Source organism: Pelobates fuscus, chromosome 5 (assembly GCF_036172605.1).
Source record: "Pelobates fuscus isolate aPelFus1 chromosome 5, aPelFus1.pri, whole genome shotgun sequence".
NCBI lineage: Eukaryota > Metazoa > Chordata > Amphibia > Anura > Pelobatidae > Pelobates > Pelobates fuscus.
In genome coordinates, this window is record NC_086321.1 from 312,549,449 (window position 1) to 312,564,064 (window position 14,616).

Below are 14,616 nucleotides of genomic sequence, written 5' to 3' on the forward strand. Positions count from 1 at the left end.
GTTAGGTACATCCCCAATGAAAAAATACATAATTAAATGCATGCAAGTTTTCATTTGGGGTATATCTACTAAACAGTGGATATTTTGTATTTGGGCAGTGTAGTGTTCCTTTATTTTAGTAGCTGCTAGGAATCATCCTTGAGTGGTGTAAAGTTGATAAATAGTAGTGGATATCTTTTAGTGCACAACTTTTAGTGCAGTTTAAAAAAATAAAAGTTAAGTTTTAATTCTGAATTCATCTATATGTGATTACTCATTACGAAAAACTTTTTCCTCTTTCCTTCAACTGGCGGAATCCTGACCGAATTTGGATTTAGTAAGTCTGTGAATTGTCAATGCCGTCAGAATTCAGTAATTTTCCCCACATTTTGTCCACTTGCACATAATCCTGTGTTTAGTGCAGCGTTTGTCAATTGTTGTTCCGCGTCACAAAATTGGGGTACCGCTAAGATTTGCCCATCGGGTGGCCCAACCACTTAAGGCGGGTATCGCTAAACAGGGGACAGGTCTGGCGAGGCGGCCCTTTAAGAACGCAACCGAGCCCATGCAGAAATAAGGTAAGAGAACAGGAGGGTGACTGCAAATATAAACATATGTGTGTGTGTGTGTGTGTGTGTGTCTATCACACACAATGAAACATACACTGTGTGTGTATTACACACAGTGACACAAAAACACACTGGCAGTGTGTATATCTGTATGTATCGATCAGCGTGTGTGTATCTGTATGTCTGTGTGCCAGTTTTCTACTCTCAGTGTGCATGTACCAGTTTGCGTATCTGTGTGTCAGTGTACCTGTGTCACAATTCTCACCGTGACATACAGACAGACAGACGTGGTCACCCCAGAAATGCCTAACAGGGGATATGAACCTGGATCCTTCTGTGTCCTGGCCTGCGGTTTTGCCGCTGAGCCACAATTTAGCTGCTCCTGTATATCTCGGTCCACCTGAAGCTTATCGCTTATTAGCCAGGTATAAAACACTGCCTCTCCCTGAGGAACCATTGACTCTGGTTCCTGTAATTGTGTATCTTGATCCAGTGTTCTTCAGCCAGCTCCTTACCTTGGCTTATCTCATCATTTATTCTGACCTCTGGCTTCCCCTGACTTTGGCTTTCCACGACTACTCTTCTGCTTGTCCTTGCCTGTACTGTGACTTGGAGCTATATCTTGCACAGCCTCACAGCCTAGCTGGCTTCTTACCAGGTCACCTTGGTCTGTGTTCATTTGCAAGGGTGAGCGTATAACTCTGCACGTCGGACTCCACATCAGGAAAGATCCTGACAATCTGTGTCAATGCGTGTGTTAGTGTGTGTATATAACTGTTTTTGTTTGTTAATGTGTATGTATGTGGCAGTGCATGTGCAGACATCCCAGCCATCAAACACCAACAAAACACACACTCCTGCAAATGCAAAGACACCCCTGAACTCTAACTCTAAAATTATATACAAACACCAATACTACATACAAATTTACATCCACATGTAAAATCCAACACTACATCCAAACACACCTCTGCATGCAAATGCAAACATTACATACAAACACATCCCTGTATTAAAATGCAAAATTTATATACAAACACCAACTCTACACAAAGAAACACACCTAAGTACTACAATATGTTTACTATCTGTAGAAATGTGTGTGTGTGTGTGTGTATATATATATAGCAAAAAAAAACAACAAATTGCCAAAAAATGACGCTCTGCTTATTGAAAGGTTTATGTGAACGCTCAAAATTGTTTTGGGGGAAAGAGGGGTGGTTCAACGATGTTGATACATTATGTCAAAGGGTTCTGTGGAAAAAATGAATTGAGAACCCCTGGTTTAGTGAATAACCCTGTAACAGTCTGTTTTCAGACACTGTTCAATCAAAAGTGCATGTATATGGCTGAAAAATCTAGTTATTTAATAAATGTACCGGTTAAATTTAAAAAAAATCTTTTTTAAATATACGTAAATTAAGAAAACACAACTTTCCAATCTTACAGAAAGGATTATTATATGAAAATAAAAATATAACATCTCATACAATTAGTTGTATAATAGGCTTCACAGTAGGAATGGATCAAAATGAATTGTAGAATAGGTGTTAGTGCAGATGTAAAAGGTCTTGTCAACATAGTGTATAAAGAGTGATGCGTGTACAGGGAAAGTCAGTGGGACCTAAAATTCCATGTACTGTGACTTGGAGCTTTATCCTGCACAGCCCCCATGCAGAGACTCACAGCCCAGGTGCCTTCTTACCTGGTCACCTTGGTCTATGTTTATTTGCAAGGAAGAGCGTATAACTCTGCAAGTCAGACTCCACGTCAGGTAAGATCCTGACAATCTGTGTCAAGGTGTGTGTATATAACCGTTTCTATTTGTTAATGTGTATGTATGTGGCAGTGCAAGTGAGTGGGTGTATATTCAGGATAGAAGAAAAAAAAATCAGATGAATGGGATAGGATGAGTTATGTTGGGTCAAATGGAGGAGTCATAGGTGGCCATGCACCAATTAGGTCTCAGGGGACCAGCCTACCCAGGGTAGAAGCATAGGGTCATACCAAGGAGATAGTCCTTATCAAATGAGTAAGTAAGAGGCTTCTGCTGGGCCAAATGGCCCAAGGGCCAGGCTGAGAGAAGTACCATGGTGAGGAGAAGATCCTAGCTAAGGAATATTTGGACAGGGATACACATCTCAGAGCCTGTGCCAACACCTGGATATATGTGCAACCAGTGCCTGTGGTAGGCCCAGTGTAATCCAGAGCTTCAAACACTGTTTTCATACTTGCAGGGAAGAGAGCAAGCAGAAATTTGGCCAGCTGGCCGTTGATACAAAGAAAACATGTTTAGGGTTGAGCAGACCTGCACAATATTATCAATAGAAAGAATTGTTCAGATGAGCCATCTACAGTTAAATAGAGGAGCGTTACAGAGTGGCCATTGATATTGCTTACCAGAGGTCAAAGAACATAAGTAAAACATGGAAGATTGATGTCATGTCAACTGCCTCTTGCTCTCAATGGGACCAAAACAATTGCTCCATTTCATGATAATGATATACCCAATATGTTAAAATGTATGATCTCTTGGCTTATATAATTTAATACGATTCACTTCTAGTGAACTTGTTTCTTGGGGAAAAAAACCCCACCAAACATTACACCTAGAGTGGTAACTCCCTTTGTCAGAGACAATGACTCATGTGAACTGAGATGGAAACACAGAAGACATAACATCCAATTTCATTTCTAGCTCCTGGTACAACAAAGACGGTTGTAAATTATTTTAGGAATAGAACTAATTTCTCTAAAAAAAAAAAATATAATGGAAATGTCAACCGACTGATTACATGTGTTAATAGCATGTTTATTCAACCCAGATGAGTAACATTACATTTCATATCTATATTATTGGTGGCACATATCTCTCTTCGCCCACTGCTCCTGTGTTTTTGTTTTTTTCCTCATCTTTTTCCCTTAAGATGTTTCCACATTTTCATTGAATATATATAGATTACACAATTCTACCCTGGAAGGCTGATCTGACCCCTGGAGGGCATGTCTGTTCATACTCCTCCTGCTCACAAACCAAGAAATGCTTGCACAAATGCACAAGATCAAAATGGCCCCAATCACTATAGCTGATACTTTTACTGAGAGGGGGATTTCAAGGGGAGCAAAAGGACGTTGATCTGCCATTTGAAAGTAATGTTGTGAACAAGAATTCTCCTGCTCATTAAAGGTGGAAAAGGGTGAGCAAGCAGTACAATTATTGGCAGATTCACCATTGCAGGTGTAGCACGATGGATGACAAGGGGTACAAACAAGGGCAATGTGAGACTTTCCATGGTCTGAAGTCTTCAATCTCTGAGTAGTGTTGAAGTATTTTGTGGGGCAGTAGGATAAACAGAATTTTCCAAAGGCAAAAAACGATGTCCCACAATCTAGAAAAAAAACAAAAAAAAGAGCAAACACTTGATTATAAATTTCAACCTGAGGCGCTTTCCCTTTAAATGTATAAAATAGTATATTATATCTTTAACTCTTTGTATAACCTGTGCTGCTCTCCTCTTATCTTCCCCTATACACAATATTCAAAAATGCAATATTCTAAAGCAGTGAGTTAGTGCACAAAACTATACTATCTGCTAGTGACATTTTTCAAACAAGTTACATAGTTACATAGCTGAAAAGAGACTTGCGTCCATCAAGTTCAGCCTTGATCCAAAAGAAGGCAAAAAAAACTGTTTAAAGCACTTCCAATTTTGCAACAAGCTAGGAAAAAAAATCCTTCTTGACCCCAGAATGGCAGTCAGATTTATCCTTGGATCAAGCAGTTATTACCCTACATTGAAAGATTATATCCTTGAATATTCTGTTTTTGCAAGTATGCATCTAGTAGCTGTTTGAACATCTGTATGGACTCTGATAAAACCACTTCTTCAGGCAGAGAATTCCACATCCTGATTGTTCTTACAGTAAAACAAACCTTTCCTTTGCCTTAGACGAAATCTTCTTTCTTCTAGTCTAAACGCATGACCTCGTGTCCTATGTAAAGTCCGGTTTGTGAATAGATTTCCACACAATGGTTTGTATTGGCCTCGAATATATTTGTATAATGTTATCATATCCCCTCTCAGGCGACGTTTTTCTAAACTAAATAGGTTTAAAGTTGCTTATTTTGTGTTCTCTAAATTTCAATCTGAGATTTTGTGTGCTAACTTACTGCTTTAAAACACTTGATTTTACCCTATTTCATATAGTTCTGCTATGGCTAACTTATTCCGTTCTGTGAAGGACTAGACTGGAAGATACAGTCAGTGTATAAATTGGAGCTATGTATATACAGTCACTACATTGTTAAAAAACATATCTGCACACTCCAGTTAAGCCATATGACTTGCTTTACAAAAACAGACTTCTCTAAAATTAGAATGTGTCATGCAGTCATTATCAGACTTGAGCTGTTTAAATGGAGTCCAAAAGGAAATGCATTAGGCTTGTCAGTAAGAGCAAAATATTTAAGAAAGTCCTGTGGAACTCCACAGACGTGTCCAAAATTTTAAAAAACAAAAAGGTTAGCATTTAGTAATTATATATATAAAAACTAAAACTAGAGTGAGGAAGACAGACAGATCTATAAGATTAGGCAGAAAGAGGCTAAGCAATTTATACGAGCTTCCAAATCACACACAGAAGAGAAAAAAGTCCAATCAGTAAAAAAGGGGGACAAAATATTTTTGTAGATACATAAATGAGAAAATGAGAGTAAAACAAGGATTAGTTAGATTAAAAACAAAAGAAGGTAGGTATGTAGAAGAGTATAGCTGACTGCCTCAATTAATATTTCTGTGCAGTATTTACAGATGAAAATTAAGGAAAGGGACCTCGGTTAGGAAAAAGGACAAATTAGTCATTTGTTACATGTGAGTTTACAGAGTAAGAGGTTCTATTTCAACTGTCAAAAGTAAAGACAATTAAGTCGATGGGGCTTGATGGAATACACCCAAAGTTATTAAAAGAGCTTAGTGGTGTACTAGCAAAACCATTAACAGATTTATTTAACCAATCATTGTTAATGGGAGTAGTCCCAGAAGATTGGAAATTAGCGAACGTTGTGCCCATTCACAAGAAAGGTAATAGGGAGGAGTCGGGCAACTATAGGCCAGTAAGCCTTACTTCAGTAGTGGGGAAAGTAATGGAAACCATGTTAAAGGATAGGATTGTTGAACATCTAAAATCACATGGATTTCAAGATCAGCGACAACATGGGTTTACTTCAGGGAGATCATGATAACTAATCTTATTGATATTTTTGTTGACTGAGTAACTGATGGATAATAAATTGTTTTACCTATGCAATGCTTAGTAAATATCCCCTAGACATAGAGAGCTATACATAAATATATATTAACCTACGGATGTATTGCATAATGAGACGTGGATTTAAAAACATATATTATCCTGTAGCAACATATCTGGACAAGCATCCCTTGATGGCTCCTTTGGTGAGAAATGGCAAGGAAATCGAAGTGAAGAATGATCAAATAATTAGTATACCTGGATATACCTCGTCTAAAAAAAACTCACCTGGGGTGCCAGAAAAGGGTAATTGTCATAAATAAAGGTAAATAACAGGTTAAAAGCTTTTGCAGGGGTTTTAAAGTTACATTTTTAAATCATGTTTATGTCCACAGTTTCTGCAACTGCATCTGAAATGTTTATTTTGCGTTAACCTTGGAGATAAGACTTTCACGTAAGCAATTATCCTTTGTATTTACAAACAGCATACGTAATGTTCTGCACTGAAACTTTGTTGATTGGTTGATTCTGTCTTTTGTCGTACACTGTATTTTATTTATAAGATGCACACGCAGTAAAAACACACTACTTTCTTAAACTTCAACATGACTGGTCTCTGCATTAATTGTTCTCTGCAGTGAACGTACAAAGAGACAAAGGAAAGCAAGATGTGTTAACTGCAGAAGTCAATGGCAGCTTAAAGGACCACTATAGGCAACCAGACCACTTCAGCTCAATGGCTGCTGTAAACATAGCAGTTTCAGAGGAACTGCTATGTTTACATTAGGGTTAATCCAGCCTCTAGTGGCTGTCTCATCGACACCCCCTAGAGGCGCTTCCGCGCTTCTCACTGTGATTTTCACAGTGAGAAGATGCAAGCGTCCATAGGAAAGCATTGAGAATGCTTTCCTATAGACTGACTGAATGCGCGCGCGGCTCTTGCCGCGCAAGCGCATTCAGCGGAAGAGGTAGGAGAGTCCCCGGCGCTGGAGAAAGGTAAGCCTTTAACCCCTTCCTCCTCCTAGAGCCTGGCAGGAGGGGGGACCTATTAACACTATAGTGCCAGGAAAACTAGTTTGTTTTCCTGGCACTATAGTGGTCCTTTAAGGGTTACAGACCCTGTAAAATTTTGCAGCCTATCAGTAACTAAAATAATAGATCAGGGTGGAGCAGTAGACATTGCTTACCTTGATTTCAGTAAGGCTTTGGACACTGTTGCACAAAAAAGATAAAAATAAACTGCAATCTTTAAGTTTGGATTCCAATATTGTTGAATGGGTAAGGCAGTGGCTGAGTGGCTGAGTGACAGGCAACTGACGGTTGTAGTCAATGGAGTATATTCAAAGCAAGGTCTTGTCACCAGTGGGGTACCTCAGAGATCTGTACTTGGACCCAGTGGCGTACCTACCACGGTCGCAGGGGTTGCGGCTGCAGGGGGCATGGGGGGGCCCAAGAGGTGGTCCGCTGGCAACCTAATGGACCCCACTGGCGGGAACATGTGGGGTAGGAGATAGATGTATGGGGGGGGGGCCCAGGGCAATTTTCGCACCGGGGCCCCGTGGTTTCTAGTTATGCCTCTGCTTGGACCCATTCTTTTTTTTATTTTTATTAGTGATATTGCAGAAGGTCTTGTTGGTAAGGTATGTCTTTTTGCTGATGATACTAGATATGTAACAGGGTTGATGTTCCAGGAGGGATAAGCCAAATGGAAAATGATTTAGGTAAACTAGAAAAATGGTCAGAGCTGTGGCAACTGACATTTAATGTGGATAAGTGCAAAATAATGCATCTTGGACATAAAAATGCAAGGGCAGAGTATAGAATATTTAATAGAGTCCTAACCTCAACATCTGAGAAAAGGGATTTAGGGATAATCTTTTAAGATGACTTAAAGGTAGGCAGACAGTGTAACTGAGCAGCAGGAAATGCTACCAGAATGCTTGTTTGTATAGGGAGAGGTATTAGCAGTAGAAAGAGGGAAGTGCTCATGTCATTGTACAGAAAACTTGAGACCTCACTCGGAGTTCTGTATGCAGTACTGAAGACTGTATTTTCAGAAGGATATTGATACTTTGGAAAGAGTTCAGAGAAGGGCTACTAAACTGGTTCATGGATTGCAGGATAAAACTTACCAGGAAAGGTTAATGGAAACTTAACATGAATAGCTTGGAGGAAAGACGAGACAAGGGGGATATGCTAGAAACATTTAAATGCATAAGGGGAATCAACACAGTAAAGGAGGAGACTATATTTAAAAGGAAAAAAAAAACTACTACAAGAGGACATAGTCTTAAATTAGAGGGGCAAAGGTTTAAAAATAATATCAGGAAATATTACTTTAATGAGAGGGTAGTGGATGCCTGGAATAGCCTTCCAGCTAAAGTGGTAGAAGTTAACACAGTGAAGGAGTTTAAGCATGAGTGGGTGTCAGGATTACAGAATGATCCAGCACGTAGAATTGTGTAACACAGAGGACTGATAGGAAACGTATACCGGACCTTTGAATGGCCGGACTAACGTACCAAAGAAGAGTCAGGAATAGCCGAGGTCAAGGGATACAGAAACAGACACAACGATAAGGAAAAGCCAGGAGTCAGGGATGCCAGAAAACAGGGAAGTCAAAAACAATGCCAAAGTCAAATAACCAGAATCAATAACGCGCTCTCGGACAACTACAAGGGAAACCACGAACAGGGCACTGAGCAGAATGAGAACTGGGCCCAAATACCCCTCCTCTAGATCTGATAGGCTGTAACCGGCCTTTGACCCCAAAGGCAGTTACCAGGTTCCCATTTGCATAATTGCTGCTCAGCATTAACTCTTCTGTGGATTTGGTTGCTGCTCGGCACAACTTTTCCTGTGTGGACAGTAAATGCCATTAACCACATTTTTATAAGCGGATGCATACGTGACAGTGGGATCGGCATAAGGTTATCCTAGCTATAAGATAAGGAAAGTATTTAGAAAATTGGGCAGACTAGATCTGCCGTCACATTCTACGTTTTCCCACAGAAATCTCAAGTTTGCAATGAAGTAACTACAGCAAGAGCTTCTGGGTGGGCATATATTGAGGCTTGGCATTACTAGCGAAGCACAAACCAAGAAAGTTATGGTGGGGAAAATAAAACTTAAAGAAATCCATGTTTATAATGGAATAATTTGTTTTACTAATTTGCATATGGCCACCTAGAATCTCTTGCGGTTGTAACATCACTGCAAATTTGTGATTTCAGTGGGAAAAAGTCTTGACTGGAGCGTGCAGATCTGTGTTTAACAATTTATTGACTACACACAGGGGCTGCTCTAGACTTTGCGAGGCCTAACGCGAAACTCAAACATGAGGCCCCCGCAATAACACCATCAGTGAAAAAAATAGGGGTTGCCTTGTATGTGCATAAGGAGCTTTACCTATATTGAAGGGCGAGCTTGCAGCTTTGGAAACAGAGAGGTAATCTATTTATTCATCTATAGAGGTTTACATTGTCGCAGCTCCCTATGCCGCTGCGTTGTGAGCACTTTGACTGTAGATATGGAATAATTTGCTAATCATTTAAACACAATTGCTGGGTATGGTTTTAAAGCCTGGCAATCATGTATACATAAGTCCAAACAAAAAAAATTACATAGAACAACAATAAAACAAGTGAAAAAAGGCGCTTATAATAATGATTATAACCTTATTTCAAAAAGCAGCACCTATAAGTGTATCAGCTCCTAACATCCAACAATAAAATCCAAACAAAAAAAATAAGTGCGCTGAATATTTATAAAGTGCAAATTTAACTCACTGTATCAAAAGTGACATAGTGCAAGCAATTAATACCACTTTAGTGCAAAAATACAAGTGCTACATCCAAACAACTTATAACACTCTTTATCAGTGCAATATGAAAAAAATCCTTAGTACCAAGATAGTAAAGTGACTGTAACGGACCGTTTCACTTACAAGAGGATAAAACCCAGTTTAGGCGATATCCCCCTTTCCAGATGCATAGGCAGCTACTGCAAAAACCCTTCTCCCGACTGGAACCACACGAACACTGGAACAGCTGAACAAGAAAAGCAGACATCGGCTTACACTCCTGGCAGTCAGCATACAATCCAATTCCCCCAAAGAACGAGACGACACATCGCTTTGAGGGTTAAGCAGGAACTCTGGACTGGCTCATCCAGCCTGGCTTTTATTACACTTGTACACTTACAGGCCACACCCAGGGGGAGGCATAAAATAACCAATCACATACATGGTTCAGCCCACACATCCCCTCCCCTCAGATAACAGTAAACCCAATTATACAGTACACATTTTTAACCAAGTTCTGGATGTACCCCAAAAACAGGGGGTACACCTTTATTCAGGGGGACAACATATCCAAAAATCAGTTCATTCGGATAAACGGTTCGGGAGATATGGGGTTCCAAAGATTTGACCGACCGCATGGGTAAAGTATCCGAAAACAGTTCCATGCATTTTGGCCCTGCGGTCGGTCACAAACAAGGGAATGAAAACAGACGAATTGCCTGTGTTATAGAGCCTGGAGAGGGTTTGAATGAATTCCCTTGTTTGTGGGGTTCTTTCTACCGAACGGCGGGCCATTCGGTAGTTTCTATACGAATTTCTGGAAGTATGGAGGTCTCAGCGGTGTTTGCCTAGTCGAGTGTCCGATTTTAGTTCCAGACACTCGACGGCAAAACACCGCTGTTCGGTAGTTTAAGATGGCCGCCGCCACGTGTTCGTTTCCCGAATGGCGGCCACCCAGAGGACAAAGAATACATTACACTGATTGCCAATTACCCGTTTGCAACATTGTTGCAAACGGTAATTGGAGACATACTTATTCCTGGGTGGTCTGGTGGTTCGGTAGTTTCACTCAATATACTGAATGGAGTGATTCTACCGAACAATCAGGTGAATGCTGCATACATATAACCCAGGTTAACTGAACACATAAATGCATACATGATATTAAAGGACTAAAGGCAGTATTACTGTAATATGCTTCACAGTCTTAAAGGTACAGTATCCCAAAAGTCCCAATAGGTCCACGGATGGCCCTTAAAGGCCCAGTAGCAGTAATATAAACTATTACATGCCCAAATATAGTTTTTACAGTGCAATATGTCCAGGGGCCATAGTCGCAGGGCAGGAGGCGGGCAAACAGGCCTCTCCAATGCTCAGTGGCGAGGTTGGTTTCGCCACACTTCTCCCCTTTACCCATTAGACTAACAGGGTACCTGACCTTCTGCCGGTCAGTGCCCTGGTTAGTCCAGCAACCCACCCACAAAACAGAAACAACAGAGCAGCCCACCCACAATAAACGGTTACTACACCTGGATGAGGGAGAATCTTGTCCAGGTTCAGGTGCCTCACCACTGCTGGGTGGGAGACTGGTAGGCTGCCTTGGTGGATTGCTGAGGGGGCAGAGACCAGCGGTACTCTGTCCTGTTGCCAGCACTACCACGGGAGCAGTCTGGTTGGAGCCTGGTTGCTGGAGACTGACTGTCTCCCCTTTAGGTGCACAGCTCGGCTGCCGGAGGGAGAGACCGACTGTCTCCCCTTTGGATATATCGCTCTGTGGCTGGGGGACAGGACCGACTGTCCCTACCCCTTGTGCTGTAAGTGCAGAGACTACGGTCCCATCTGCACAGTTGTGGGGCTTAACATCTCCCCTTGGTGGGTTAGGCTGCCGTTGGAGAGAGGGTGTAACAAGCTCCTCTCTCTGGACAGTGAACTGCCGCTGGGGAGAGGGGTTAGCAGGCTCCTCTCCCTGCCACTCTCTCTGCTGGTGGAAAGGGAGACCAGCTGTCTCCCCTTTCATTCTCTTGTCCTGCTGCTGGGGTGCGAGACTGACTGTCTCGGCTCCCTGCAGGACACACTGCCGCTGGGGAGGATGGACGACACCATCAGCTCCCTGGGGTACACACTGCCGCTGGGGAGGAAGGACGATACCTTCTGCTCCCTGGGACACACACTGCCGCTGGGGAGGATGGACGACACCATCAGCTCCCTGGGGTACACACTGCCGCTGGGGAGGGAGGACGACACCTTCATCTCCCTGGGACTTACTCTGCCGCTGGGGATCTGGGCCTGCTGCCCACCATCCCGTTGGGCCTGGTGGAGAGACCTCGGTCCCATCTTCACCTGCCTGTTGTGGTTCCTCACAGGACCAATCTATGAGGACCCCTACTTCGGGTTCTTCCTGCCGCCTCAGGGGGGGCGGCTAACCTCCTCGGATGCAGCCTCTACTCTGCTGCTGTACCACTCTTCCTGCTCATCATACTCTCCGTCCATCTTTGAGTTTTGCTCAGCCATGACCTGGTTCCAGATCCCCTGGAATATGTCCATGGATATATAACCCCCATACTGGGCCACTTGCTGCCTCACCTTGGCCATAAAATCATCTTCAGCGTCAGAGCCTTCCATACTTGTCTGCTCCAAGTCGCTGGATACCTCTGCTGCCAGGGGCGCTGCACGAGTGCTAACGTTGCCCTCACTTTGTAACTCCAAGGACTTGGTGTTCTGTAGCTGTCCTTCTGGCTGTAGGAACGATCCCGCCGCTTGTTGGTTCCTCTGCGTCGTTCGCAGCATGAGGTACGCCTGTACATCGTTGTAGACCCGGTCTGCCATCTGCTCCGCTAGGACTGGTGAGAATAGAGCCATCCTGCTCCTATATTCCCTGGCAAACTCGGATTCCTCCTCCTCCCTTGGAGGTGCTGCAGCAGCAGCGACTCTGTCTCCTTCCATGAGCTCTGCGATCAGGACAGCCTTTGTTTTGTTGCTTGCTATCCTCCCTCTCGCTTCTAGTAACTCTTTTAGCGTGTCCCGTTTCAAAAGGGTATAATCCATTTCCATTCACCAGCTGTGTAGTTACGATCCCACCGCTGCCACCAATTGTAACGGACCGTTTCACTTACAAGAGGATAAAACCCAGTTTAGGCGATATCCCCCTTTCCAGATGCATAGGCAGCTACTGCAAACACCGTTCTCCCGACTGGAACCACACGAACACTGGAACAGCTGAACAAGAAAAGCAGACATCGGCTTACACTCCTGGCAGTCAGCATACAATCCAATTCCCCCAAAGAACGAGACGACACATCGCTTTGAGGGTTAAGCAGGAACTCTGGACTGGCTCATCCAGCCTGGCTTTTATTACACTTGTACACTTACAGGCCACACCCAGGGGGAGGCATAAAATAACCAATCACATACATGGTTCAGCCCACACATCCCCTCCCCTCAGATAACAGTAAACCCAATTATACAGTACACATTTTTAACCAAGTTCTGGATGTACCCCAAAAACAGGGGGTACACCTTTATTCAGGGGGACAACATATCCAAAAATCAGTTCATTCGGATAAACGGTTCGGGAGATATGGGGTTCCAATAATTTGACCGACCGCATGGGTAAAGTATCCGAAAACAGTTCCATGCATTTTGGCCCTGCGGTCGGTCACAAACAAGGGAATGAAAACAGACGAATTGCCTGTGTTATAGAGCCTGGAGAGGGTTTGAATGAATTCCCTTGTTTGTGGGGTTCTTTCTACCGAACGGCGGGCCATTCGGTAGTTTCTATACGAATTTCTGGAAGTATGGAGGTCTCAGCGGTGTTTGCCTAGTCGAGTGTCCGATTTTAGTTCCAGACACTCGACGGCAAAACACAGCTGTTCGGTAGTTTAAGATGGCCGCCGCCACGTGTTCGTTTCCCGAATGGCGGCCACCCAGAGGACAAAGAATACATTACACTGATTGCCAATTACCCGTTTGCAACATTGTTGCAAACGGTAATTGGAGGCATACTTATTCCTGGGTGGTCTGGTGGTTCGGTAGTTTCACTCAATATACTGAATGGAGTGATTCTACCGAACAATCAGGTGAATGCTGCATACATATAACCCAGGTTAACTGAACACATAAATGCATACATGATATTAAAGGACTAAAGGCAGTATTACTGTAATATGCTTCACAGTCTTAAAGGTACAGTATCCCAAAAGTCCCAATAGGTCCACGGATGGCCCTTAAAGGCCCAGTAGCAGTAATATAAACTATTACACGCCCAAATATAGTTTTTACAGTGCAATATGTCCAGGGGCCATAGTCGCAGGGCAGGAGGCGGGCAAACAGGCCTCTCCAATGCTCAGTGGCGAGGTTGGTTTCGCCACAGTGACCTAGTGTATCAAAACCAAATATGGTACACTTACTAGAATCATATGCTTGAAGTAACCCTTGGTTTCAAATGGTGTAACATAGAAAAAATACAATACAAAACATATATAGTGAAGTATTGCTTTTTTTTTTAACATTAATACAACATGTATGTAAATGTTCCACTCACAAGCAGAGAGCAGATGAGCCTGCTCTACTATTTACAGCTCCAAATGCAGAAAGATCCACTGCAGCCAATAAAGTAAAAGGATTTATTTCCACAGATTAAAACACAGCATTCATTCACATATTCCGGATCCCTGTAAAAGACTGTCCTTTTGTGGGTTTGTGCATCCGCTGGCTAGATTAGTCAGTCTGTGCACCCTCACGATTGGCAAAGTCCGCAGGATACTTCCGGGAGGCGTGGCATATGTGATGACATCACGTAGCCAATCAGATAACGCGTTTCGCCGAGAGGTCGGCTTCTTCAGATCTGCCTCATTTCTATCTTAGCAGTCTTTTTATACCGCCAATCTGGGAGTGATTTATTACACAGTCCTTCCTTTATTGGCTCTTAAATTAAAATAAAAAAACGGGTAATATTTTCGGTATTACTAATATTCATATAATTTAATCAATTAACCTCTATAGGCTGCCCTATATGCCCAT

At 42.6% G+C, this 14,616-nt stretch overlaps 1 protein-coding gene across 1 annotated transcript in view; it reads right to left on the reverse strand.

The window, feature by feature from the left end:
* Positions 1–3,192: 3,192 nt before the first annotated feature.
* The window catches only part of PCSK4 (proprotein convertase subtilisin/kexin type 4), a 244,198-nt gene continuing 232,774 nt past the window's right edge, over positions 3,193–14,616 (reverse strand). The window contains exons 15-16 of the mRNA XM_063456574.1: positions 3,522–3,937; positions 3,193–3,249 (exon numbers count right to left, since the gene is read on the reverse strand). Of these exons, the coding sequence (XP_063312644.1) occupies positions 3,193–3,249; positions 3,522–3,937 (473 nt within the window). The remainder of the gene's footprint in view (positions 3,250–3,521; positions 3,938–14,616) is intronic.